The following is a 27,490-nucleotide window of genomic DNA, read 5'->3' as shown; positions in this document are numbered from 1 at the left end:
TGGTGGCAGGGCAGCCGTACAGCTACATCATATAAGATAGGCTTCACACTGTACCATACAGTGTTAATGGAAAGCAGGTACGGAAGGACTACAGGGACGAGAAGCCAAATGCTTTCTGAGACTCCCATCCTGCAGAAACCCAAACCGAGGCTGCTTTAGGTAATAGTGATGCAGTATTTTCAATGATTGTTGAAAAGATTGTTTCCTTCCTCAAAGTAACAATTGTTATGCACTGTTCAGCTACACAGGAGCAAGGAATCAATAAGACAAGTTAGGAGGAAAATCTACCAAAGGGATCCAGCAACTAAACTTGTGTAAATTGTCATAGTTCAGTGTCAGTTGTGGATCTATGACAACTGAAGATCTGTTGCCCTCTGTTGTTACTACAACTGGACAAACAGTCACAAGTTTCCTCTATATATTTTTAAGAGCCAGATAATTTTAAGATCCATTTCATTATTACCTTTAACTTAAAAGTGCAATCAGTAGCAAGTTTCAGAATATAAACTGATCACCACTGGGCTAAGAGATGTCCTCTACATTACTCCATGAAGTCTCAAGTAACTGTCACTTGATGGCATGAGTCAAAAAGAAATAATTTCCTCTGAACTGAGAGAAGCCGAATGTGTATGGCTTTTTGGTCTAATTAATTACTGGCAAATCTTACAATCAATGGTTTTCCTTTGTTTCCAACAAGGATCAAATTCAGTCACTACTGGACATGGACTCAAATAGGAAATTTTACCAGAAACCAAAAATATTTTTCTCTTATGCTTTATATTCTGATTGGAAGAATGGAAATAATCCCTTCAGCTAGCTGAAGATCTACTTTCTGGAATTTAGCTTCACTTTCAGAACAGATTCGTGGCTTGCCTTAAAGATGCAAATCCTTTGGGCTGTGCAGGTTATAAAGGTACAGATGCCACCATTGGGTATTTATCCAATATAGATAGCATATCGAGAGGGAATTTCCTTGAAAATCTCTAAAGTGTCAGCTTGTAATGAGTTTATCAAGTTGCTCTGAAAGTGACCTGTCTTGCTTTGGATATTTATGAATTAGGATTACCATAACAGATTGTCAGATGTTTGAATGCTTTCTCTTTCCAGGTTGCTAGACCTGAAATTAATTAACCATATTGATCTAATGCATAAATAAAATACCATATATCAAATGATTTCACTTTCTTTCTCATAAATACTGCCCAGAAAACGAACTACTTCTCAGTAATAGCCAGTAATAGCTACGTGATCTGCTCAGAAGTAAAAGTGTGTTATCTCAAACAATGAAGACATACATTAAGTCTCCTGTGCTCATTAAAAGAACTGTTTGGATTTGGTTTTCTCTTACAGTGACTAACCCCTGCTTCTGCTCCAGGGGCTTGCTTATTCTGCTTCTTCTGCAGAATAAATCACAAGGTTTCAAGAGAGACCCATCTGCCTTGAGGGTTTCAAAAGTTTTAATACCTTTTGTAAAGTCCTTTTTAGTGTCCCTATGATTGCCAAAAATGCAGTCTAAAGAGTCTTAATGAAATCAGGAAGTGAGAGCTGGAAAGAAATTAGGACAATGAAAGACATTAAATCTCCATAGACCAAAAGTAGGAAATCTAACAGAAAGTTTGAATGGAGAATATGAAGTAAGTAATATGTCACCTCTCAAATGGAGGTGGGAAACACTGAAACCAATTATAGGAGACTTAAAGGATTTTGGAAGTAACTGAAGAGATGGAAACTAAATAATTTCCTTGGTGGCCTTTTCAGACCCACAAACAAGAGAAGAAATAAAATACCAGAGATGGATGGTGGGCTGCACCACAAGTCAAAAAATGAGGGCTTTAGCTCTGTGCAACAGTATAACTGGGGGTCTTCATACAGTATGCCAAATCTCTTCAGACAGCATTAATTGGAACAGACAGGAAGGTATAAAACTACTTAAAGAAAAAGGTGTCAAAAAGACAAACCCAGCAGAAACACAAAATCACCTTGTCACAGACAAATGGAATTGAATCGTGTTAAAGGAAAGACAGCAGTACTTAAGGATCTCGAACTTAAGAATTTGAAGACAAATCAGATAGAAATTCTTCATGATTTGACATAGCGGACATCACAGACACCTACCGAACAATGAAGGTAGAAGTGTACCAAACCAGAACAAAGGCCTCTTGACTTTAGTGCCATATTTGACAGCAAACTGCAGAGGACACTTAGAAAAATAATGTAAGATACAGACCAAAATTGCAATGTTTTCCCTCAGCGTACCTCCTTAGTCTCACAGCAGTCAGTATTCCCAATGCAAATAGTTAGCCTGACTAGAATGAGAACAGTATTTTTAAAGGAAATAATGATGTTATGGTATGGCAGTAATCTACATTCAGGACATCTAACTTTTTAAAACTATTAGCAAGTGAAAATCAGAAAATTCTGAATATACCAATAGACTACAGTACTGCTTGCAAAGGCAAGCATAAGGTCCTGCCCCTGGGAATAACCCCATGCACCAGTACAGGCTGAGGCTGGCCTGCTGGGAAGGACTTGGGAGTGCTGGTGGGCAGCAAGGTGCCCATGGGCCAGCAGTGTGCCCTGGTGGCCAAGAAGGCCAACGGGACCCTGGGGTGCATCAGGAGGAGTGTGGCCAGCAGGTGGAGGGAGGTGATCCTGCCCCTCTGCTCTGCCCTGGTGAGGCCGCATCTGGGGTGCTGTGTCCAGTGCTGGGCTCCCCAGTTCAAGAGAGACTGGGAACTGCTGGAAAGGGCCCAGCAGAGGGCTACAAGGATGATGGGGAGACTGGAGCATCTCCCTTATGAGGGAAGGCTGAGAGAGCTGGGCTTGTTTATCCTGGAGAAGAGAAGACAGAGGGGATCTTACCAATGCCTGCAGATGTCTCAAGGGCAGGTGCCAAGAGGATGGGGCTGGGCTCTTTTCAGTGGTGCCCAGTGACAGGACAAGGGGCAACGGGCACAAACTGCAACACAGGGAGTTCCACCTGAATGTGAGGAAGAACTTATTTCCTTTGAGCATGGCAGAGCCCTGGCACAGGCTGCCCAGGGAGGCTGTGGAGTCTCCTTCTCTGGAAGCATTCAAAACCTGCCTGGACACAATCCTGTGCAACCTGCTGTGGGTGACCCTGCTTTAGCAGGGGGTTGGACTAGATGATTCCAGAGGTGCCTTCCAACCCCGACCACTCTGTGATTCTGCTTTACGATAAATAACCTGAATTCTCCATACCACTGAAGGTTGGTAATTGACTAGGGACAGTGGTGACAACACAGTTATATCTTAAATGAACTAACAGTGGATAATCCCAGGTGGTATTTTATGTAGTTGGGGCAAATTAATTTCACCTAGCATTAGCCACCTGAAAGCTAGGTTTTTAGTTTAAGCTATATATCTAAGCTCCCTTGGTAGGCAATGGAGAAATAAACACCTCTTAGCAGCAATTCATCCCAGTCATGTTAGACAGGTATGTTAATGACAAAGTGAAACTTTGAAAGCTTTGCATAACAAAAAGCGGGGGGTGGGGGGGGTAGGGGGGGGGTGGCGGGGAGGAGAAAGAGGAAACTATTATCAATCCATACTGACTAGAAATCAGAAAGGCTGGAAAATTTGCAAAGAAAACAAAAGATGGTAAGGAAAAAAAAAAAACAATCTAGGAAGGCAGCAGAGAAGTTTAAAGGATCTTAAAGTACATTCAAAACAAAAGAAATGGAAATAGTATGGTCCATTCCTGAATGGAGGAGTTTATATTCAGATGCACACAAATACAAATAACTACCCTTAGGAAGCATGTATCTTGTCAGAATTACATTTACAACATAACATCAAGCTTGTTCAGGCCACTGGTCACTCCAGCCCAAGATTTTGATTCCCACAGTGGAAGAGAAGGTGCAATACAGGGAGATCACGCAACTCCAGCCACAATCTGTAGTCCATTGCAGGTGGAGTTGCTGAAAGTCCCGCAGCGGTTTCAGTATGTGCCTCCTAGTTCCAGTGTGATGGGATCTGGGGATTCTGTGACCTTGATCATATCCTCCTTAGACTCCTCTGTACAGATGCAAGAGTCTCAATCTGTCCAGTTTCTCCTTATGAGGCAGCTCCTCCATCTTCTTCACGTTCCTGGTGCCCCTCTCTGACCTCTCATGTTCTTCTTGACAGACAGAGGCCAGAACCCCATTCACTACTTGAGACAGTGCACATCAGGCTTTTATACAGAGCAAAATCAGCTGCAAAAATGAGCTTCCTGTTTTGTCCTAGGTGTCTTTTCTGATGATGGGTAGCGTTTTGTTGGCTTTGGAGCTGCTGCTAATGACTTCAGAGCAGTTCTTGAGTTTTAAGTGACAGTTCTGGGGTTTGGCATCATGTAAGTATGATTAAATCATGCATCTCTAATGTCCCTAGGCAATATATTTATTTACGCTGAAGCCCATCTGCCATCTTTTTATCCACTCAGTTTAGCAGGGATTTTCTGAAAATCCTATTGAGTTCAGGTGGAATTCAAATCCAGTTTTGAACCAGATACCCACTTTGTGAATCCACAACTGCCAATGTCAGGACTTTTATATGGAATCCTGCCTGCAGTACTCCTTAGCGAGCAATAAATTCATGTAAAAGTTGACTCAGAAATGTAAAGGATTGATTGATTACATATTAATGAGCAATCAGTAATACTAAAATATAAATTAAGATATTATTACCTCTCTTTAGAATTTGATTCTACAAATGACTGAGCACTCTGGCTCCAATCCAGTTAAATTAATGAGTCTTCTCTCCCACTTAAGAGGCTATGCCTGTACTAGTAAACTAAATGCCTGGGACTGTTCCCTGGCAGTGAGAACTAGGTGGCCGAGAATGGTACACTCCACAATATTAAATTCTCTTAGTCTTCAATCCAGGATAATCACTTGCAAGCTGCTCATTAGCTCCCAAAATGTGCCCAAGAATCACCTGGGAAAGTGTTAGCTGGCAAATGCCACGATCACTGTGCTAACAGTGCAAAGGTAGAGACAGCTGAGTTCCAAGCCTAAGAATAGTAGGTGACTCTGCTTCACGTACCGTTATAATAACTGAGTATAAAAGAGGTATAACGTATAAAGGTTGAAATTAAAATACTCTAATGTACTCTTCCTTTGAAGAGTTCCAACAGTAAACTCACCCTATCCTCCTTATTTTGTTTGCCACAAGCAGAATCCATGCTACTCTGGGAATATTCACAGTGTTGTTATTGAAATAGCTGTGTGGAATTTGTACACATGGAAGCTATGGCCTCACAGATTGGGTCTTGATTCAGTTATACAGAGTTCACTCCCAACATGGGAAAGCACAGTACAGCAATCAGTGCAAGTGGAGAAAGTTACATCTATTAACTTCACACCCCAAAACTTGCACTGCAGTGCATGCTACTTTCATCTGAATCAGCCATTGTACTCAATCCAGTGCTCTATGCTTTACATGAGGCCAACACAGTTTTATATTCTGCTGACATGCTATGCATCATAATTGACCTATACGATTAATTAAAAGCAATGAGGAAAGTAAGTGGAATTTAACCTTAATCAGTGCCCAAAGACATCAAGACGTGTGATGTCACCCTGAAACATCAGGACAGAGAACCAGATTGGTTTCAGGTAAGCACCAAAACGTTTTAAAGTTTATCAGTTTCTAAACTACCAAAACCTCAAAATATCATGAGGAAAGGATATGATAAAAACATCTGCAGCACCTTCTAACCTTAAGGTGTTCATTTCAGGGCAAATATATCATAAGAAAACCATTTATTTTGTAAGTTACTTGTTCACTGATTATTACACACCTAAGGAGTTCAAAGAATCGAAGCACATTTTCCTCAGATGAACTTGCTTGAGAAATGAAACAAAGAAAGGGGAAAGGAAAAAAAATACTACTGTGATTTTGATAATGTAAATTAACAACAGAAGTAGGAAACTCTACAAATGTTGCAGGAGAATTACAGTTTCTCCCTCATGTAAACCATCACTTACTCAACTAGCAGAAAAATACAATGAAATTTAGCAGTTTCCATCAACAGAAGCCAAATATTAGCCCAACAAGACAGCAATTATCAGGCTTCAATAGAAATACAGGGGGTCAAACACATGTTAACACAGCAACTGAAGTTTAACAGGCTAATGCACAGAAACAGGGCTGCTGTGATCATCCATGTATGCTCTTAGAAAGGGCAAATGCAAAGTGAGGCAATTTCATCCATCCTTCATTATCCACTAAGTTATATGTTAAGTAGCTGGATCACGGGTCTAAGCTTTACACCAACTGAGGTTTTAAAATACTTGGCCAGCACTTTAAAAGACATCAGTGGTGTATGCCCATCAAGAGGTTAAAAACAGAAAAAATGCAAGCCCAAAAGCAGATCATGAATGGATATTATATGATCTGTCCAGTAAAAAGATAATTACCTAGTTATTTCTGAGAACATCACGAACAAAATATCAAACCCCAAATGATGCTCAGTTCTTATCCCTCCATAAATAAGATGAAAAACCTAACATGAAAAAAATGTCAGTGTGTTGGATATTTCAGTGTTATCGGCTTACATGATTTTTTCCAAGATAATTGCTGTATTTTATTTTTGCGTCAAAGTTCCAGCTTCTGGATAACCAAGGGGAAGACCCTTGGACTGCTCCAAGAGAATATACAGTTGAGTCACTCTCATTCAGCTTGAAAGTCTAGAAAAGTATTTATGCATGAGCTTAACTTCAGGTCTGGGCACTACACACTGTCTGTGGAGGTTAACTAGAGACTGAAAAGAAGACAATGTTTTTTCTAGGTCAAGGCTGGTTTATTCTTCTGTGTCCTTGCCATACGGTAGAAATTACATCTGTGAAGTCTGTTTGCTTATCCAGTCAACACTGTGACACTCAGAAAATACATTGGATATTGTACCGTGATGAAATCTGGCACCATTTTGGCCCAAATTGTTTTTAAGGCAACTATTGTTCTTTAGAGAAGCATTTGTGGAAAGGAGTTGATGAAGACAAATATCTACAAGATATACAGCATTAATGGGTTAGTTAATTAGAATTCACTTTAAACAGGAGCTCGTTTGTAGAAATTTCTTACTATGCTAAAATAAAGTTGTTTACCAAATATTCCAAGAATATACATTTGTCAAGTCAAATCTGGATGCATAAAGAGTAAAAAACATGTTACTACAGAAGCGGTTAAGAAATTTTGCCTGTGATTAACCTGAAAGCACTGCCTGGAAAAATACAGATATAGTATGCATTAATATTCAATTTTCTTTCATCTCTTTTCTGTTTCAAGTATGTTTTTCTTGCAGTGAATTTTCACTTCAGTGTTTCTTCTTTCAGTCTCATCAGAATTTTGGGCTTTTGGAGGTATGGAAAACTGGAAAGTTATCATTAGAGTTAATCAAGACTTCCTGATTATAATGATTTTCCAATAAATGCAATTTTGCAGTATAAAATGTATAAATTAAATGTTACACAATGGATCAGCCTGACTGAAAAAAAAAAATATTTCCACTTCTCAGATGGTCCACAACATTTGGAATTGATTTGATAAAATGCCAAGCTAGAGAAACATGCAAGACAGCACAACAGGAGAGGCTCTCAAGCTCCCCATGAGAAAGCAGTATGACCACATGCCCATCTCAAACACTTGTACAAAAATTATCACAGTCTGAGAAAAAAACGGGAAGAACTGAGAGACTGTTTAATGACATCAATTGCCCAGGTATGACAGGACAGCCAGAACAACAGGAGTGCTGCAGTGGATGGATATTGCTCTTTAGGAAGGACAGGCAGGGATGACAAGACAAGGGTTATGTTCTGGACAGTGGGCACCTTGAATGCATGGAGCTTTGCTTCCTAACAGACAACTGGTCTACTGAAAGCCTGTAAATCAGATTCAGAGGGGAGGCCAGCAAGGGGAACGTCATAGTGGGCATTCATTACAGACTGACTTGTCAAGAAGAGGGACTGGATGTGAAGAGTTCTTTTAACTGTCAGAGCTCCATAATCCGAGGCTAGCTACTTCAGCATCTTCTGAAAGAGCAGCACCATAAGGAGCAATCAATCCAGAAAGTGCATCAGGGACAATTATCTAATGCAAGTACTGGGTTTCCATCTGGAGATAATAGTCTTGACCTGTTATTCACACACCCTCTGGCTGTGGATATAATAGTCAACAGCAGCCTTGGCTGCAGTGACCATGACTGCCTTCATGAGATAACAGCATTCGAGATTCTGAGGGAAGTGAAGAAGGCAAGCAGGATAAAAGCCCTGGGCTTCTGGACTTCGGCTTGTTCTGGGAACTCATAGACAGGATCCCACTGGAGGCAGCTATGAAGTACAAAAGGGCCCAGAAAGAGCTTCTCAGTCTTAAGGAACAATTTCTTTAAAGCATAAGAACTACCCATTGCAATGTACAGGAAAATGAGCAGATTCTGCTGCAAGCAGGTCAGCTTGGCTGGGAACTGAGACCAAATGCAGAAAGGAAGCATGCAGGAGGTGGATACCAGGACAGGCTACCAAAGAGTAATATACGAGTATTCCCCAGGCACAAAGGGATGACGTAAGGACAAAGTGCAGCTGGAGCTGGCCTCCACTATGGGTATGAAAGACAACATGTAAGACAGTAAGTTAAGGCAGCAGTAAAAAAAAAAAAAAGAGAGAGACCAAGGATAACATGTGTGCTCTGCTCAGGAGGAAGGGAGCCTAGTGACAAAGGACACAGGACAGGCTAAGGTACTTAGTGCTTTCTTTGCCTTGGCAAGGTGTGCTCGCTGGCCTCCCAGTTCTTCATGTCTGGTAGCAAAGATTTGGGAAGGACATGCTACTCACAGTAGAGGACGACTGAGTTAGGAACTACTTCACCTGGATGCACACAGGTTCATGGCACTGGCCAGAAGGCATTCAAGGATGCTGAAAGGGCTAGCTGAGGCTGTTGCAAGGCTGCTGAAGCCTAATTAGCAGCTGATAATGAGTGCCATTCCTCAGGAACCAGTCCTTCATCAGAGACAGGGAGGAAGAAGTGGAAGGCTCCTCTGTGAGTCTCCCAGGAACCCCATGCTGGCAGGAGTGGTTGGTGTGCTGCAGGGCAGCACTGCCAGTCAGGAGAAGCTTGACAAATGGCAGGAATGTGTTGACAGGAATATCATGCATTCAGCCAGAAACTAAGTTCCTCACCTGTGATGCACTGATGAAGGCTGGCCAATGGCTGGCTAAAAAACTCATTTGCCTAAAAGGACCCAGAGATTCTTGGGCCCTGGTACAAGAGAAGCAAACTGGAGTCCAGCTGAAGATGGTTTTATGTAGCTTGGAGTAGAGGAAGGTACAGGGACTTAACTGCAGCCTTCCAATATCTACAAGTGGTTTGTAGAGAAGATGCAGCCTCCTCAGAGACCCACAGTGACAGGACAAGACACAATGATCACAAGCTACAAGAAAAAATTCAGTTGGCCCTAACAAAAAGGTCTTTCACATTGACACTAGTGAACAGACCAATCAAAAAGGATGTGTATGCTCCATCCTTGGAGATTTTCAAAAGTCTACTGGACCAGACCGTGAGCAACCTGATCTAATTTTAAGTCTGCCCTTTTTAAGAAGGAGATTGGACTACATGAGCTCTTTATGACCTCTTAACCTAAATTATTCTGTGGTACTTTAACTTCTCTTCATGCTGCATTACCTTGCAAAAGTTGAAATTTTAGTTCCAATATTTTTTATATGAGTTGTCCTTGAAGGGTACAACTCCGTAAGGGAAATACACTGGCTGAATACACACACCCCTCACGGGAGTTATAAATTTTTCAACGCATTGTAGGGGGAAGAGCTCTGGCTATGGATTTTGGTCCCAGGGAAAACTGCAGGTATCAGACTCCCATAATTGCCCGAAAGAACTATAGAACAGATCGTGCATCATCATAAGGAAGTGTAAATTACCACTGTGATTGCTTTGAAAGGAAGCTTGTAAATTCAGTTCAGTAAAAACTAACTAAATCCATCATTCCGATGACAGGAATGTCAAATATTTAATTTCAATATTGAAATAAAAGGTTTTGGCTACTCCTAATGTGAATTTTTCAGAATGTGCATCTCCTGGAAAACTTATGAAGGTCAAATTTCCTCCTTTCTTCAGGATAAAAACAAATGTGAAAAGACAGAATTTCCTGCAAGACAGAAATGCCGTGTTTTTCTCTAACTGTATAGCTGAATACTATTGAACACCATTCCACTCAAGCTCCAAATATTTTTTAACTACAATGCAAACAGCATTATCATCATATTTCCATAAATAATACTGAACTGCGATCCAAAAGAAGTGGAATCACTCATGGCCACCTCTGCCTATTATGGCCTACTGCCTGCCCTCAGCGGTTTTAATTAAGGTATTGTGAATGTTCACATTTACAAAAAAAGCAAATAAGAAAATTGAGCCTCATGTTTTTTTCCCTCTGCTCTAATAGGAGATATTCATTTGCAGAAGGCAAACTATGAAGAAGACATTATGATGCCTTTCTTCACAGAGACCTTTCTAAAAAATCAAGAAGGTTTTTTTTCCAAAATGAATCTTTTTGATCAGAAAACAATAGTTAGTCTACAAATAAGTGCATATGGTTGTACTGGTTTTGGCTAGGATAGAGTTAATTTTCTTCGTAGTAGCTGGTAGGGTACTATATTTTGGATTTGTGACCAAAACAGTGTTGATAACACAGGGACATTTTCTTTACTGCTGAGCTGCGCTTACGCAGCACCAAGGCTATGCTTTCTGCTTCTCACGCCACCCCACCAGCCAGTGGGCTGGGGGTGCACAAGAAGCTGGGATGGGACACAGCCGGGACAGCTGAACCCAACTGACCAAAGGGATATTCCATACCAGATGATATCGTGCTCAGGAATAAAAGCTGGGGGAAGGAGGAGGAAACAGAGATGTTCAGAGCGATGGCGTTTGTCTTCCCAAGTAACCATTACATGGGATGGAGCCCTGTTTTCCTGGAGATGGCTGAACGCTGCCTGCAATGGGAATCAATGAATGAATTCCTTCTTTTGCTTTGCTTGCATGCAGTTTTTGCTTTACCTATTAAACCGTCTTTGTCTCAACCCACAAGTTTTCTCACTTTTACCGTTTCAGTTCTCTCCCCCATCCCACCACAGTGGTGTGAGCGAGCGGCAGGGTGGGGCTGGGCTAAAACACAACAATAGTACATGAAAATGTCCAAGGATGATTTAGTCACCCAGAAAAGGGAGAGAGGATCCCCATCTTCATTGCCTCACAAGAAAAGGCAGTATTTGGTCAGCAATGACTTTCAAAATATCTTCTTTAACAAAGATACCTTTTTCTCCTGGAGGCCCAACTCTGCCTGGACGACCTGGAGCACCTTTCTCCCCCTTTTCTCCAGCCTCTCCTGTTGATACAAAAGGAAAGAAAAAGAAGAATCATATTAAACCAGGACCATTTTCTGTTGGTGGCAGTGACAAGAGTGTCATTCTCCCCAGTGAAAATAAAAACCTACTATAACAAGAGCGGGGGGAAATAAAAGCAAATGCAACCTGGCTTAACAGCTTTACTTGATGCATGGAGAACAGAATTTTCCGCAATTGGCATAGACACCGACAAAACTAAGGTCAATACGTTACTGAAATCTCATACAATGGGTCTAGTTTTGTGGATGTTACTCACATTATCCACCTTCAAAAAGCCCAATGGTACTTCTGGGTCTGCATTCACCAAACACTTCCACAATATCTGCTAAGGAGATGCTTCAGTCTCAAGTGAAAATGGCTTAACTATAACCTCAATTTTTTTTTTTTAACTTTTTTTAAAGAAAAAGTGCTTATGCCATTTATGGAGGCCCATAGAAAGTCATTGTTACACCCATCATTTAGAGAATCATTTTTAGGCACGAAAAAGTATCTCCTAATCCATATTCTCAGTTATATACTCTGCCTTTCTCTGTGACATGAGCCACTGTACATTTTACTTACATGCACATGGTTCGTGGCATATTATTATATTCAGCATATTTAAACATCAGTTTCTGTAAATGTTTGCTTCCCTGATGCCTTTCATTGGAAATTTGGGGATGCTGAGCTTCTCCCCCTACCACTGTACTACTATTGTAGTTTGCCATTGATGTAAAATTAAAATCTCTTAAACAAACAGACATTTAATGATTTACATAGCCACCTTTACAAAAAAAAGATTTATATGAAGGAGAAGAAAGTTTTACGGCTTCCACAGAAAAGAAAACGCCAGGATATAAAAGTCAGAGCTAGCACAGCACACCTGATGCGCTAGCACTGTACTTCTACAGAGGACAGTAAGCATTAGCTACTCTCCAGGAAGCTGAATGGAGCCCCACAGCAGGAAAGGCAGTGGTTATCATGCACCCCTCAAGCTCTGCTCTCCGGCATAGCTGGGCGCTGAGGTTCAGAGAGGTACCATAGAGGTGACATGTGAAAACAAGCCACAACATGGCATGCTTCAAATATGCAGCCTCCAGCTCTCTCTCCTTATGGCAGACATAGGTGGCTGCGAGTTGAACTTGGCCCTCCATCTGTTATATATTCCTTCTTCAGGCTGCCAGCAGGCTCCAGACCATCTTCCCTGCCTTCAGACATGCAAAAATAGGCCATTCTCTGACCTTAATGAGGACAAACTTCACATAATCCCCAGTGAATTATATTGTTAGTACGAAACAGGCTATTATTTGGCACATTTGGGAACGTCACTTTTTCTATTATCAGGTAACCAATAGACTTTGTACGATTGCCTTTCCCCCCCTCAGGGCTGCTTATGAGTTCTTTGCTTCCCAAAGATAAATCCTGACAATGACTTTCCCCTGCTCTCTGGAGGCTGAGAGCAGGCTATTACAGCCTATTGCTTTACATGTTCTTCAGAGTGAAAGCTGTGCGTTAGGGATCAATAAAATAGATCACTCTTGCTTCAGGCCATTACACTTGCCTGCATTTATTCCTATAATAAGATGACACTGCATTCCTTAGCGTGGGTGTTTAAGAAACTTTTCCTGGGAGGAGATTACCCCATTACAGGCCCACCTACAGACCACTCTGCATGTTTTGTTATCAGCCGTTTTAAGCAGCGAGACTTTGGCCAAGAGGGAGCAATCAGTGGTCCAGTTCAGCTTGGCCATGTTTAAGTCTCTATTCTTGCTGTATGTACCCTGAGCACCGTGCAAGCTGAGGAAACAAAGCCTGTGCAGGTGTCACGGGCAACAAAAGGTTTATGTCAAGGAATTTCAATCAATCTCATTTATCACCAAGTAAGACTAACTTTTAACTTTTGATTCCTGAATTAGATAAAAAAACCCAACACAAATGAACTTAGAGAAAGACACCTCCGTGCCCTTCTTCTGGTCTCCAGCCCCTGTGCCGCTCATCACACTCGGTCACTTTGGAGCAGGAGGCTGGGATCGGTGCACCGTGGTCACTACCCAGCTGCTCCGGTGTCACCTCCTCCCACCAGCCACAGTCCCTTTGCATTCATACCTCCTGCTCAGTCTTCTCCTCTCCATCCCTTCCTGGATGGCTCTTTGCTCCAGCCTTACTGCATGAAGGAACACCTTCTTCCTCAGCACAGCACAGCTCTTGGCATGCAGTTGAGACAGAGCAAGATGTCCCCAGCAGTGCTGCACAGTGCTGTGATGACCCACACCCCCAAAAGAAATTTAGTCCGGTACCAAACTGAGCCACAGCAGAGTCGCAGGTATCGGGCACAACCCTGATAGTACTACAAGCTGCTTCTTTCATCATCTTTGAGAGATATCTTTCATAATTCAGATGATGTATCTTACTATTGCTGTTGATTTGTCTCCTTTTGTGAATTCTTTGGGACAGGATTATGGTTGTATCCTGCCTACCTTGAGCTATACCATCTACTGTAATGAAAATAGCATGCCAAATATTAACTGCATGAGCTATTAAGCATTCTTTGACTGGTGATAACTTTCTTCCATTACTCATATTCCCTGTGTAAGTAGACACATCAAGTGTGGGCGTAAAAAAACTGGGTTTATTTTATTTATGTAACAACAACGGTTTTACATGTTGTATGCCGTTGAGACTATCAAGACAATTCCTGCTTTAGATTCTAGAATGGAGACAAAACAAAGTGGTAAACCAAGATTTTAAGCTTTGAAGGCTTGTTCAGTGTTATTTTTTTCTCCACTATGTAACTTCAGTCTCATGTGCCTATCAAAAGGAGTCAGACTTTAGGAAGAATATGAGTGAGCAATGCAGCAAGGCTTCATCTTCCACACCTTCACACACAACACATTTTCCCATTATTAATAATCGGCTTTCTAAAACACGGATCAGTCTGCTGTTTGGATTCTCAGAGCCATGGTATTTTTCCCTTCTATATTTCATCTTACCCTTTTATATTGTTGAGGTTATTAAAAAAAAAAAAAAAAAAAATCAGTCCCTAAGACCTAAGCTGCTGACCTTAAACTCATTTGTGCCTTCTTCTATTCTTGGTGTCTTTACCGGCTTCCTTCATCTTCCATTTCTACCTCCATTCTCATCTCATCCCCCTTCCGATTCTTCCTTTTATTCTGTGGGGTCCTAATTGGCTTTGTGCCATTTTTTATTTTTTTTTTTTTAGTTTCCAGTCTCTCCACTCAGTCTCATTCTTTGTCCTTTTCTTTTCTCTTTTCCCTTTATCTCTTCCTGTTCTTCTAAAATTTCTCCATTACACTCCCCCACTTTTGGGTACCTTTGCCTGGTGTCTTTCTCCTTCACCACCCCATGTGGGTTCCACTTTCTGCACCACCTGTTAGGCTTAACCCTCTTCTCCTGTTTTTTCCCTTTCACACATACCATGGTGTCCCTCATTGCTTCCTTGAACCTATTTTTTCCAAATCCTGACAGGCTTGTGTCCAGCAGTGGTGTGGGGCTCTGTTCCTCCATCATTGGAGATGTTGCCAGCAGCCCAGCAGAGGAAGAGATGGGGCAGACCTAAAAGCCGCAGCGAGCAAATCCCACTGCGTGGGAGCCGAAATTTGGGCAGGCGGCCACATATATGCTCAGTTTAAATGAAGCCTTGGCCACTGAAATGGGTTGGAGTTACGCCAATGAGGGACAGCAGTATCTCATTACCAATTCTCGCAGCCAGTCCCCCTGACAGCGTAGCTGGAGCACTGATAGCTTTTTAGGGATTTCACATTCACTAGGGCTGTATCAGGCCATTTTGTGCTTCACTGAATTTTTACATCAATCTTTCTCACTTTTGCAAGGCTTACATCTCATGAAGCGGAATAAAATCATTAATACATGACAGTTTTCAGGCCCCTCTGTTGTTTCCTGGCTCAGGATTGCCTTATGACAAAAGGCCAGGGTCCTGCACTGTTTATAGGTTTTAAAAAACTGTTGTATGTAACAACAGTAATGGTCCTCATATAAAAATGGTAATCACAGATGTTAATTTTGTCTGATTACACGAATAAGGAAACTCGGGCAAAGAAGTTACACAGCTTGTCAAAGCCTGTCAGCTTCTTTAAAATGAAAAATCATTTCAAAGCTAAAATCCCCAGTGCTGTGGAGTCTGACCCTTTGACTGATCTTCTGTGTAACTTTAGACAACATATATTTAACTTGATTGTGCTCTCTGTGAATCACATCAACAGCACTACCTTATGCCTATTTCACAGCAAATATATTAAACAAATGAAACAACTTTACTCAAAGCTTAGTCAAACCTCAGAAGACCTGGATATAATGTTGTTCATTCTAACTGGAACATCTGCAGAAGGTGTAAATATTATTAAGACTTCCAAGGTCACTTATTGAAGTGGAAAAAAATAACAACACACACACAGATGGATAGATAGATATAGGTTCAGTTCAGGCATCCAAAACTGCATATATAATAACAAAACAGAAGACATTTTTTGGTCCTGAAGCCAACGGGCCAAGCGCAATCCACAGCCCTACAGCCCAATTCTCTCGCTTCCAGCAGAGGGCAACCACATCCAAACTGGGCAGCGTCTGCGGAAAGCAGCTCACACCACAGCCAAACCCGTGGCCAGGCTGCGCTCGCAATTTAACCGTATGAACAACTGCAAGACAGAACCGAGCCTTGCCCTCGCCAACCAAATAACCGGCACAGACAGCACCTGCAGTCCATACTATGGTCCTCAGGCAACCGGGTAAAGCCCAGGTTTCCACTAGATAACATTAGTGGCATCAATATTATTAGGTGAGTTTCTTGATACTACAATGCACAACTAACAGGAAAACTGGAAAGTTAGTTGAACAGCTCTTTAAAAGTGCTTTATTTTTATTATTAATAATAACAACAACAATAATAATAATGATAAACCTGTGGCTTTCATGTTGGGGTTTTTTTTTTGTCCTTAGATAAAAAGTATTTCCCCATGCTCACAGGTGTTACACTCTGGTAGAAATACCATTGCCTTCATAATGGGAATTACTGTTATTGACTAAACAGGGCTGGGATTTCACACCCTAAAGGATGCTACTGCTTTAAAATGCTAATTCTTCCCACCTGTTGATTTCCTATCTAAGGTACATTTTTTTTGCTACTAAAAGATCAATAATTTATTATGCTATCTTTTTTGGTCAAGAGTTTGGAGGAATATTTTGCAAAAATGTTACTCTTGTCCACAGAAACTATAGAAATACCAAAAAACTAACTAATTTTTTATTTCTTCCAAAAGGCACTTGAACATTTAAAGATCAAGGGAAGACAAACATAAGACTAGAAAACTCAAAATACTTCCCATTACATTGCAAAATGGCAATGCAAACCTCTCCGGGCATAAACTAGGGCCTGATTATACAGTCTTTGGATATGTGCACCGCTCTCCAGTATAAACACAGAGAAAGCAAACAGGCAGTGTATCAGAGTAACAAGCACTACTGACCAGGAGCAAGCCTGGTAAACTTTAGCATGTATTCTCTGAATTGTGTTTCTCTTAACAGACTTAAGTTCATCTTATGGACCTTAAAACTCCATTTTTAAGACAGCTACAAACGGGACAAGGACAAACAAGAGGACAACCAAAAGGCACCTTCTTTGTCTCTGTTAGAAACTGTCGGTGGTGTAAACAAGCCTGTTAGAAAGAAAGATTAGTATTTGAATAATGGAGTAGGCTTCCACATTACCTTTTAGGCCTGGAACAAGAATTTGAACAGAGCAGGACTCCTCTGCAATATGTTGAGGATATCCAGACCTTAGCAGTGACAGGAAGGCAAGGCTAATTAGAGTCACCAAGAAAAACAGATCTCTCTTCATAATGAGCACTTACAGGTCACTGACTCCTAAACAAAAAAGAAATGAATAAACAGTTATAAGAATTCCAGAGACTTTCATCAGTTTCTGAACATAAGCAGCATCCTACAAAAACAATATATTTTTCCGTGCCATAACCCAGCACAAGTTGGACATGTGCAGGTCCTCCAAGCAGGTTTTGTGTTCCACAGACATACATGAAACATGCAGCAGTGCATTTAGCAGTTTATTTTGGTGTAAGACTGGGTGAGATAAAGCTCAGGAGAAATTTAGTTGAGAAGTATGAGGTTAAGAAATGTTAATAATAGGCAATTCTGTGTTCGGTGATTTCTCACTGGAGGCAGGGATCTCGAAAGGTCAAAGGAGAAAATACAGCACACAGGCTTGCACTGAGAGATGTCAGCACTAAGCTGCCACTTAGAAAGAGTGCATACTGCTCTAAAGAGGCAATTCAGTAGACTATGAGACCATCCTAAAGGCCTGAAATTTCACTTCCCATCTACCTGAGCAGTGAAATTGTGCCCAGCAAATTGTCTGATACAATAACCCTCACGTAAGACGTTGTAGGTGGAAGGCAGATAATATTTCACTCTATCATTCAATGAAGCTACATCAGAGTCTTCAATAAATTCTGAAAAGATTCACCTCTGAAATATACCCTTGTCTAAGCCTACAAGTGGAATGGCTTGCCTGATATTAGGCTGTGAAGAGATCTCAGAAAACAACAGTACAGAAATGGAGTTTGCGTGAAAGGACCATCAAAAGCCGATATTTAGAGGGTGTGCAGAAATACTCTTTGACAAAAGCATTATTTATGTACTTCTGATCTGTTCTCCCAGTCCCTCTTTCACCAAGGCTCTGTACTACACAAACAAGCTGAAAAGTCGTATTAGGGTTTCAAGAGAAATTACCTGTATATCATCCTTTATACCCACAATAGAGACATGTGCCTGTTACATCTAGAGCAAGAAGATTGGACTACATTACTCTCCACTCCCTGATTCCCTTCAAAAATAAGACAAATAGGATTAGGCACAGGTGTGGGGCCAGTACCTGGGTCTGTGCGTCTCAACATGCTCAAGGTCTAGGAGGGTGGATCTGTTATTTTGGGGGTGGCCTGAAGGCATAGCTGCCCTTCAGCAGGGACAGGATAATAAAGAGCTTCAAGGTAAGAATGAGCTGGTGAAGCGGAATCAAAAACTTCAGGGATGGAGCAAGAGGAAGGCAGACTGCCCTCCACGAGCAGAAAAATTCAGTTTGCCTATGCTATTAAAAAGCCTCAATCTAATTTTAAATTCCACCATCAATTCTGGTATGTTTAATAGATGTCTTAGCAGATAGACTCAGTAGATGACTTTGGAGTTGCAGGAACAAATTATCCCTCTGAACTGATGTCCAGTTTGCACTTCCATCATCTTCTAGAAGTTAAAATGAGTAGACTGCAACGCGGGGCAGGGGCGGGGGGGGGGGGGGAGGTGGCGGGTATCAGATGGGAGCAGATTTTGTCTCCCTCCTCATGTGGGAAGGGCACTGCACAAGTTACAGGGGAGGTTGCTCTGCCTCATGCTGCCCTTGCTGTACCACCTGAGGCTGTGTCCCCACTGCAGGGCATATTGCTCCTCAGTATACCTCCCAGTTCTCACCGATCATCCAGATCTGGGGCACAGACTGGTGTATGCTGTGAGCCCCTTTTGACGCAAATCTCTTCCTCAGCTTTCCTTCCAAAGGAGAGCAAGGTGCAGCACAAGGACCATGCCTGAAAAAGGTGGGCTGTGTGCTTCGACCTGGGAAGAACTTGTGGGTCAGGGGATCTTGATACATAGTCTAATGGGCTAAGCAGGGCAAGAAAACCTAGGGAAAATGTCTGGTGCTAGGAAATCCTACCAAGGAACAGGGGAGGAACAGGGACTATCTGGAGATTTTCACAGCCACAGCATGCCATGCTCCGGTAACAGGACAGGAGTGAACTACTTCATAGACAAGCTTTGCCCACCAGAAAGGAGACCCACGAGCGTGTTGACCAGAAAAAGGAAGTTTCCACTAAGATATAATATAACAATTTTATTTTCAAGGCCTCTGTTTTAATTTCCTATTACCTTTTAGTCTAGCAGATGACAATATAGAAAATTGTACTAGAGATGCATTTTGTACCCTCGCCAACACTCCTGTCAGACTAAGTACAAGTGTCATTTACAAAGTCTCCTCTCATAGCTTAGCGTGCAGGTTCTGGAAGGACAGCACTCACTCATATATAAAGATGCTTACAGTATTTTTTTTCCCCCCTTTCAAGAGTGCTCAGTTCCCAAAATTTTGCTTATGTTACCACAACTAAGATGATTGCAGCTCATATACACGTCTGATTCAGCTTTAAAATACCTAGCTCAGGTATTTCTAGGAGCACAGAAACCTACAGAATTATAAACCTTAGCTGATCAAATATTTAGGCCACATTATGTTTTGCACAATTGCAGCAACATCACTCGAGGCTTCTCAAGAGCGCAGACAAAACTGTATTTTGCCACCCAAGGATGAGGAAGCAGAGCTGGAGAAGAAGGCACATCATAAAGGTAGACATGGAGAACAGGGTAGTTGGGGGCAGGAGTTGAGAAACAATAATGGAAATTTGGATGTAAAGCTTCTACAGCCATGCAGAAGCAGTAACCATCCCAGATCCCCAGGGCTCTGCCAGACAAAATCATCAGGAAAACATCTGCTGTGTTGCTGTCCTCTGCTGTCTTGGGCTACTGCTTCCTTTGCTTCTAATAGAGCCTGCCTGAACTACTAGAAACCAGGACAGACCACTGGCCACTTTACAGCTATTTTCTAAGGTTATACAAACTATTTGACCACAGTCTTGATATAGGTTTGAAATATCAGATCTCTGTGATGGCACTCTTCTCCCACACATCCTCACATGCATGCCAAACAAATTACATCACATACATTAAGCTTGAATCGGGCCACACCTCCCCAGGAGGAGATTCCTAACCCCAGGGTACAAGGCACTGAGTCTTGGTGTAATTCATGGCCTAGAAGAGCTCACAGTATCCACAGTGAATGGTTCTGCCTCTTTTTGCCCAGTCCATAATCCACAACAGTCACCAAGCGAAAGAGGGAGCAGCAAAAACTAGCAAGAGGAAAGGTTGAGGAGAAGGGTGTTTCTCCAGATCTTCCCTTCAAAGGCTGCTAGGGCCAGTCTCAGCACTTGAATAGTTAGTGCTGGTAGACTGGAAAGTGGTGGGCTCCGTAACCAGAACAGGCTTTGCGATGCCAAGCTAGGGACCAGTGCTCCCCACGTGGGAAAGCAGTGAGTTGTGGTTGCCTCAGCCAGCCAGGAGGACATGGCAGAGACTCGTGCCTGGAAGTATCTTCTACAGACCTGAACACAGGTGTTTAACTCTGCAGCAGCCACCTTTGAGGGACAGGTAGTGGGATCATCCTGGAGGACAGTCACATGGATGCTCTGTGGGCTAAGCAGAGGATGTGGGTCCTGCCTGCCCCTGCAGCTCCCATCCCACAGCCCAGCAGAGCACTCCCGCCTTTTCACTGTAGTGGGGGAACTTTAGGATCCAGAAAAGATCAGACAAGGCAGCTTTCAAGCCAAGTGATTTCAGACACATAGCTGAAAGCCTGGAAATTAGGCAGTTTCAGCATGAGCACCCAGCAGGCTGGTGATAACAAGTCTCAAGAGATGACTTGGAGGGGGGAGCAAAATGGCCTGAGATGGAAGAAAACTGAAATTAGGAGGGTGCTCCATTCTCTGCATTAGTGAATAAAAAGGCAGCATCACCACCTCCTCCGGCTGCACTTTATGAAGTTTTAGATGCATCCAGACTACAACTGAAAGATCAAAGCCTGCAGGTATGTTAAATATTAATCTTCCTTTGCAAAATCCTTACACAGCTCGGAGATGAGACAGGCAACGAGCAGCAGAGAACTGTCAAGGCGGCTTGGTGGCTCTGCTCAGCAGCCAGATATGAAGGATTTTCTGGGGAAAACAAAACCTCCAATGAAGCTTCATCACATTCCCCACTGCCTGCAGCTGCTGCAGGGCTTACAAGCCTTAGAGACAGAGGATACAGCTCAGCCTACATCATGGTGGCTCAACCCGCAGAGAAAATGGACTCATTCTAGAAAACAGAGCTTCTTAGCGTCAGTCAGGTCACAGCATCCAGACCCATATGACTACTGGGGAAATTACCTTGATCTGAGAAGAGCCACCAACAGGAAATCTCCAAAGAGGCTGTAGACTGAATAATTTATAGAGTCTGCAGCTGCAGTAAAGGGACACATTAGTAGTAGAAATCAAACCAAAAGCACTTTGGATATCACACTCTCCAGCTTCTCCTGCTTTAAAAGGAAACCTCTTCTACAGCTGAAATTGCCTTATATGATTGAAATAAGAGTTTGATCTCCAGGTATGTGCTACAGCAGTAACTTTCATTTTTAAATCCTGGAAAATTCCTTGCCTTTCTGACCTACCTTCAAGTCCTTTCAGACCCAGATTCATAAAAGCATTTAGAAAACTAAGTCCCACTGAAACTGGTCCTCAGAAAAAGGTACCAGCCTGTTTTTTCAAACACTATCGTAGTCCTGGTACTCAAGTATCTTCAGCATTGATAAAACCAATGCCAGAGAGAAACAGAGAAACATTCAGCACTTGTAAAAGCATAAATATTTTCTCACTGTCTATGCAGGGGTCAGGAGTCAAATTTGCAACACTTACAATGATGGCCATTAAATCAGCATAAGCGGAAAGCTTGGGGAAAAAATGAGAAGGAGAAGGCAGCATTTACATGGCCTTTCCTTTAAAATCAAAATGCCTTTATTCCTATTAGGAATTGGAACATAGCAATGCAACCAACACAATCTCAAAACAACTTTTGAGACCTGTCAGCTTTAGGGAATCTGCCTCAGTTGCCAAGAGAGAAGATGTTTATTAAGCCAAGCTTCAAGTGACAAGTTCTTGAGAAGTCATCAGAGAATCCCGGAGGCATTGCTCAAAACCACTGCAGGACCAGCCAGGCCAGCTGGCACCCAGCACTCCTTGAGGTCCCCCACAGCTGTGAATGGAAAGCTTGGAGACCACTTCAGCCAGCAGACACCTCATGCACGAAGACTCTGTATCTGCCAGCAGCTGCTCTACAAGGGCCGGTGCCTTATTGCACACCGTTATTTTGGACCTAGAAGCAACAACACAGATGATCTGCCTAGCTGAATCCAAATGGCTGGGAAATGCAGAAGGATAATGATGCTCGCTGGCATTAGTGCTGAGCCAGCCAACAGCTATCGAATGGCTGTAATCCTCTGTATCATCCTACAGGACTCCTCTTTGAGCTGTTTTCATTTCACTATTGCTGAGTTGTTTTCACTGTTATTATGATTTTTTTTTTTTACTATGATTTTTAAAACTATACTTCATTCTTGGAGATCTGGGTGGAATTATCTATGTCCTGAATTGAGTACGTTCCTGATGCAGACAGGCACACAAATCTGCAGAGCCACAGCCACATTTGGCAGACGAATTTCCCAAGCAGGTTTGAGTCAGCACTACTGACACATCAACAGCTTTCAGCAGTTTTCACTCCCCTGACGTTTCTAGTCCTCGTCATCCACATCCCGACAGCTCCCAGAACTATCTGGCAGTCTGTGTATCCTCAAATGCCCCAGCAGTCCCTAAACTGCATCCCAACAGCTGCAACACACACAAAATCATGCTAGTGAGATGCCAGGCTGTCAGGCCGTGACACAAACCTCACACTATTACTATTCACACTATTACTTTGAAAAAATAAAAGAAAAAAAACCAATCAGAAATTAGGTCCCAGGGCTACAAAGGTAACACCAGGGCCTCGCACAGATCAGGGATACATCTCTGGGGGAAGCAGGGAGAGGCAGAAGGGACAAGCCTCCAGCTCTGTGCCTGCAAGTTGCTCTTCACCCCTTGGCCTGAGGGCTGCATATCATTCCCTGGAGAGGATGTCTTTCACACTGGAGATGAAACCTGTGTCACTGACCTCTTCTTTCTCCATTACAGCCTTGCAGATCTTCCTAACCTACAGATGTTTTATGTAGCTATGCTTTTACTTTATCTAAGTGTTTTCTCATTTGTCCTCCCAGCTCCCTCATGCATTACCTTGTATAAGCAAGAATTCACCATTTAGCCAGAATATAAAAATCAGAATCAATGATAGAGGTGCTTAAACAACGGGAGATCATTTCCATAACATTGCAATGCTCTGAAGTTAAATTCTACGTGTTGATTTAAAGGTTAAAGCAATGGGCTTGAAAGATTAAAAAAAAAAAAATCCCTAAATGTTAATACTGTAGAATTGCAAAAATGAGGACTGTAACTGCCGCAGCTACAAAGTCTCTGTAAAGTCTACAGAGCATGGAGTCGCATAAAACAGAGACATAAGACATTCCAGGTCCTGATAATGCTGAAGAACAGTGAAAATTGCTGCAGAGGACAAAAGGGTGAGTCTAAGCTGATGGGAAGCTAACATTACCTAAAAATCTAACTGATAGGAAGTCATCGGTTACTCCCCAAAGTACACTTAATTCTTGCTCAATAGAGCTATTTCCTCAGTCAATGTTTGTGAGGTATAAGGAACTATTAGTTCTGACTGTACAACGTAGGTGCCCTTGTCATATGTAGGAATAGTAGCCTCACTTTCCATCAAGAAGAATGTTTTTAAAAATTGAAACAAATTTCTTCCTGATGTAGTTCTACTGAAGTCAATGAGTTTATGTCAGAATTAACTTACTGTCACCTGTGCTGAAAATATAAAATCAGGGCTTCAGCAAGGGTGAGATGAAAACAGTGCTAGAAGAGGGCAAGTATGTTTTCAAAACCTATAACTACAGGGAGATGGGACCAAAGTGCCAAATCTCTCACAATAACTCTGTACAGTTTTTTAGATGATAAAGAATAACACCTAAGTAGTATTTTACCTTTGTGCAAAGTGTTGGTCAGAGTTAACTAGACATGCTAAACAAAATTTCTCCTGCAGTTTTAATCAAAGTCCCTACTGGGTTACAAGATCTCTGCTGTAGCCTCGTTTGCAGCTGTAATTTACAGAAATAGTTTGTGTTTTTGGGTGCCATCCCTGATATATGTTAGATCAGATTTTCAGTATTCTTAACCAACCCATTTGGGTTTCAAACATAGGTGTCAGTTCTTCTAAAACGTGTCTAAACTGTCTCTGGCTAGCCCCACTCCTATAAAGCATCCACATGAGAACTAGAACACCAGGAATTCACCAAGAATCAATGAATGATGTGGAGAATGCTCCAGAGTACATTTCTTTACATGAATAAATACATCTTATTCACATATGCATTTATCATCCTGTTTCTGAAGCTTTAAGGCATCACTTTTCAGCCTTCCACATACACACAAGCTCAGGACTGCCTGCAGAAGTTGGGGTATTTGTGCAATATCTAAGTGCTTAATGCCCATTCAACCAACTTATGCTTTCCAACATATTCTTCCCTCCAGGTACATAGGAGTTTTCCAGGTGGGCCTGAGAGCTGTCTTCTGGAGGGCACTGGACAGACTCAAAAGGCAAACTTAATCTGGGGAGGGTGGGCCCTGTCCCTCACCAACATTCTTGGAGGTGCAGGGAAGTGGCAGAAAAGTCTATCTAGGCCACATCCAACCACCCCAGACACGTCAGTAGTGCCACATGACTTTTGCTCAACAGAAATGCCACTCAAGTATTGATCGGAAAGATGAGAAGTGCCAGCTATGGAACATCCTTAAAAGAATTCAAACCCACCACTCCAGCTCCCCATGACAGCAATTGCTCCCACTGGATGGATGCAGTAGACTAAGTTAGACTACACTTAGACATGCCACATTAAAGAATGGAAGGCAAACAGGGAAGAAGCCAGCTCAAGCCTAGCAGTGGGACACTAGACTAAAAAGGGGGGAAATGAGTGTTCTCCCTTCCCTGCTTTCTGTTATGACGTCCCACAATTGACTGATGTATAAACACATGGACAGGTCAGGAATGCCCAGACAGAAGACAAAATTTAAGCAAAGCAGTTTGTGAGGCTCGAGGAAGAGTAAAGACAAGAGAAGAACATAGGATGTGATCGACTAGTGGGAAAAACACAAGGCAAAAGTGAAAAACCATAGAGGCCTGACCAGGGCAGAAAGGCCGAGAAAGGACAGAGGGAGAGACGGCACCATCCCAGAGTGCAAGTGGATGGGAGAAAGGTTTGCTTTTGGTTGCCCCAGCATCCTACTCCTCCCTGAGGAGGAGAACACACAGAACAGAGCAGCAAGAGCTTTTGCCCCCATTTCTCACACATTAGATATGCAACAGCTACATTCAAAGAAGGTTCCGAGAATAAAGGGAAGCCACTTGATTGCTGCCCCGTCCTTCTTAATGCTGCAAGCGTGACACCTCAAAAAGCAAACCACAAGGCAGGGCATAGCTGGCATCAGGAGATGCCTATTTATCAGGACAACTTTACTTAGACCCAGATCTTGAGCTAGCAGAAGTTATAAGCAGACCTTTGGGTGGGATTTAACCATCCTGGCTGAGGTGCACAGCCTCAGAAAACTGCCCTGAGCTCCCTGTATAATGAAGTCAGAGAAAGGCACCTTGGTGTGGGGATTCTTATCATCCTAAAACAGGACAGATAATTAACTGGAGGTATCTGTTCATTGCCCAGTATGACTAGCTCAGTCTTTTAAGTATGTAAAGTTAGGTAAGGGGAGCCCTACCACCCCTAATTAGCTAAGCCAGTCTATGGGAGGGCTAATAGCAGCCTGGCTCCCCCACAGCAGTTCCCGTTCTCTGTACTCATTACCCTCCCTTTCCCTGTACTATCACCAACCACCAGCTGATCACATCACGAGCTAGCACAGGCTACTACACCAGCAGAAAGCTATTCTTCTTTTTGTGATGTTATTTTTCACTTGATTTAGTTCCTTGGTTCCTGGCGAGGGTAAAATGGCCATCATTCCTGTGAAAAATGTTGTCAGCCAGGGAAAGAAATGCCCTTGGCAGCAGCTGAGATGGCCTTCAGTGTGTTACAAAACTGTGCCCTTGCATGCCAGTGGCATACAGAAAACAAAGATGCGTAAGTGAAAAGATGCGTAAGTGAAAGAATTAAAGGGTCTAAATTCACCAGGGGAAAAAAATACAAAAAAAAAACCCCCACACAAAAACAAGCACGTAATTAGAGTAGGAACATTTCAAAAGGAGGAAAGATATGGCAAAATACCAGGCTGCAATGGTAAATAATATCCAGCAAAAGACAGAGAGCATAGATATAACTACATGAGGTGTTTTGCAATAACATGCAAGCCACCAAGGGTCATGGAAATGATCCAAGAGTGTTATCCTCAAATGACAAGGACATACTTCTCATAACGATATCCTCAATATAACAAAACACCATGGTACATAAGCATGCATGATCAACATCGTGCATTTGAACTGGGGCAGTATCAATGCAATTTCAACAAAGGGTTATTTTACTCTCAGGCTGGGGATCTGCAGAGACAAAGTAACACTCTAACAACAGTAACACGTGATCCTACGCTGAAACTTCCCTACCAGGTCCCAGGAGCCTCGGAAAAGGAGAGAAGATAAGTTATATTGGTGACACAAAGACCAACAATACATTCAGTAAAACGGCTAAGCCTCAATGTAAGAGAAAAAATTTAAAGAGTATCAGAGCAAAAATCAAGCCTCACAGGAAATACAGCCACATATCTTCACTGGACAAGTAAAGGGTGAACTTGATAGCAATAGTACTACTCAATGTCCTTTCACTCTTAGAGACCTGAAACACCTTTCCAAGTGCAGGAAGGGGAATCTACCAAAGCAGCTCCCCAGGTTAAGAGAAAATATATGGTCAGTACATAGAAATTGCTGTAGAAGCTAAACACAGCGGGGGAAAAACCAGGGGTTTGTGCATCTGATATGACTTAGTAAAAGCACACGTAAAGATACACGATTCCTGGAGATAACTAGACATTAAAAAACTTCTCAGAAGTCAAAGTGTTCTTACCTTAGTATGCCACAGCAGACTCACTAATCAGTCTGTATCATTGGCAATAGTCACGATCCTACTTCTGAGGTATGCCGAATGGCAGCCAGCTGAAAGAATATCTTTCAGTGGCAAAACATTTCCCACAGCAGCTTTTATACATACCACGATACGCATATTCAAAATCCTTTGCCATGTACAACACACTGGTCTGCAA

The 27,490-nt window shown here is 42.3% G+C and overlaps 1 protein-coding gene across 3 annotated transcripts in view; it reads right to left on the bottom strand.

Annotated features, from left to right (window-relative positions):
* Window positions 1-27,490, bottom strand: part of COLEC11 (collectin subfamily member 11) — a 41,675-nt gene that overhangs the window by 6,493 nt on the left and 7,692 nt on the right. For all 3 annotated transcript variants that reach the window (XM_027800989.2, XM_005436150.3, XM_055714595.1), the window contains exons 2-3: window positions 17,136-17,291; window positions 11,324-11,395 (exon numbers count right to left, since the gene is read on the bottom strand). In XM_027800989.2, the coding sequence (XP_027656790.1) occupies window positions 11,324-11,395; window positions 17,136-17,265 (202 nt within the window). In that variant the 5' untranslated portion in view covers window positions 17,266-17,291. The remainder of the gene's footprint in view (window positions 1-11,323; window positions 11,396-17,135; window positions 17,292-27,490) is intronic.

Source organism: Falco cherrug, chromosome 6 (genome assembly GCF_023634085.1).
Source record: "Falco cherrug isolate bFalChe1 chromosome 6, bFalChe1.pri, whole genome shotgun sequence".
In the NCBI taxonomy this organism is placed as follows: Eukaryota; Metazoa; Chordata; class Aves; order Falconiformes; family Falconidae; genus Falco; species Falco cherrug.
The sequence above is the reverse complement of the archived record's forward strand: the minus strand, read 5'-3'. Positions and strand labels throughout refer to the sequence as shown.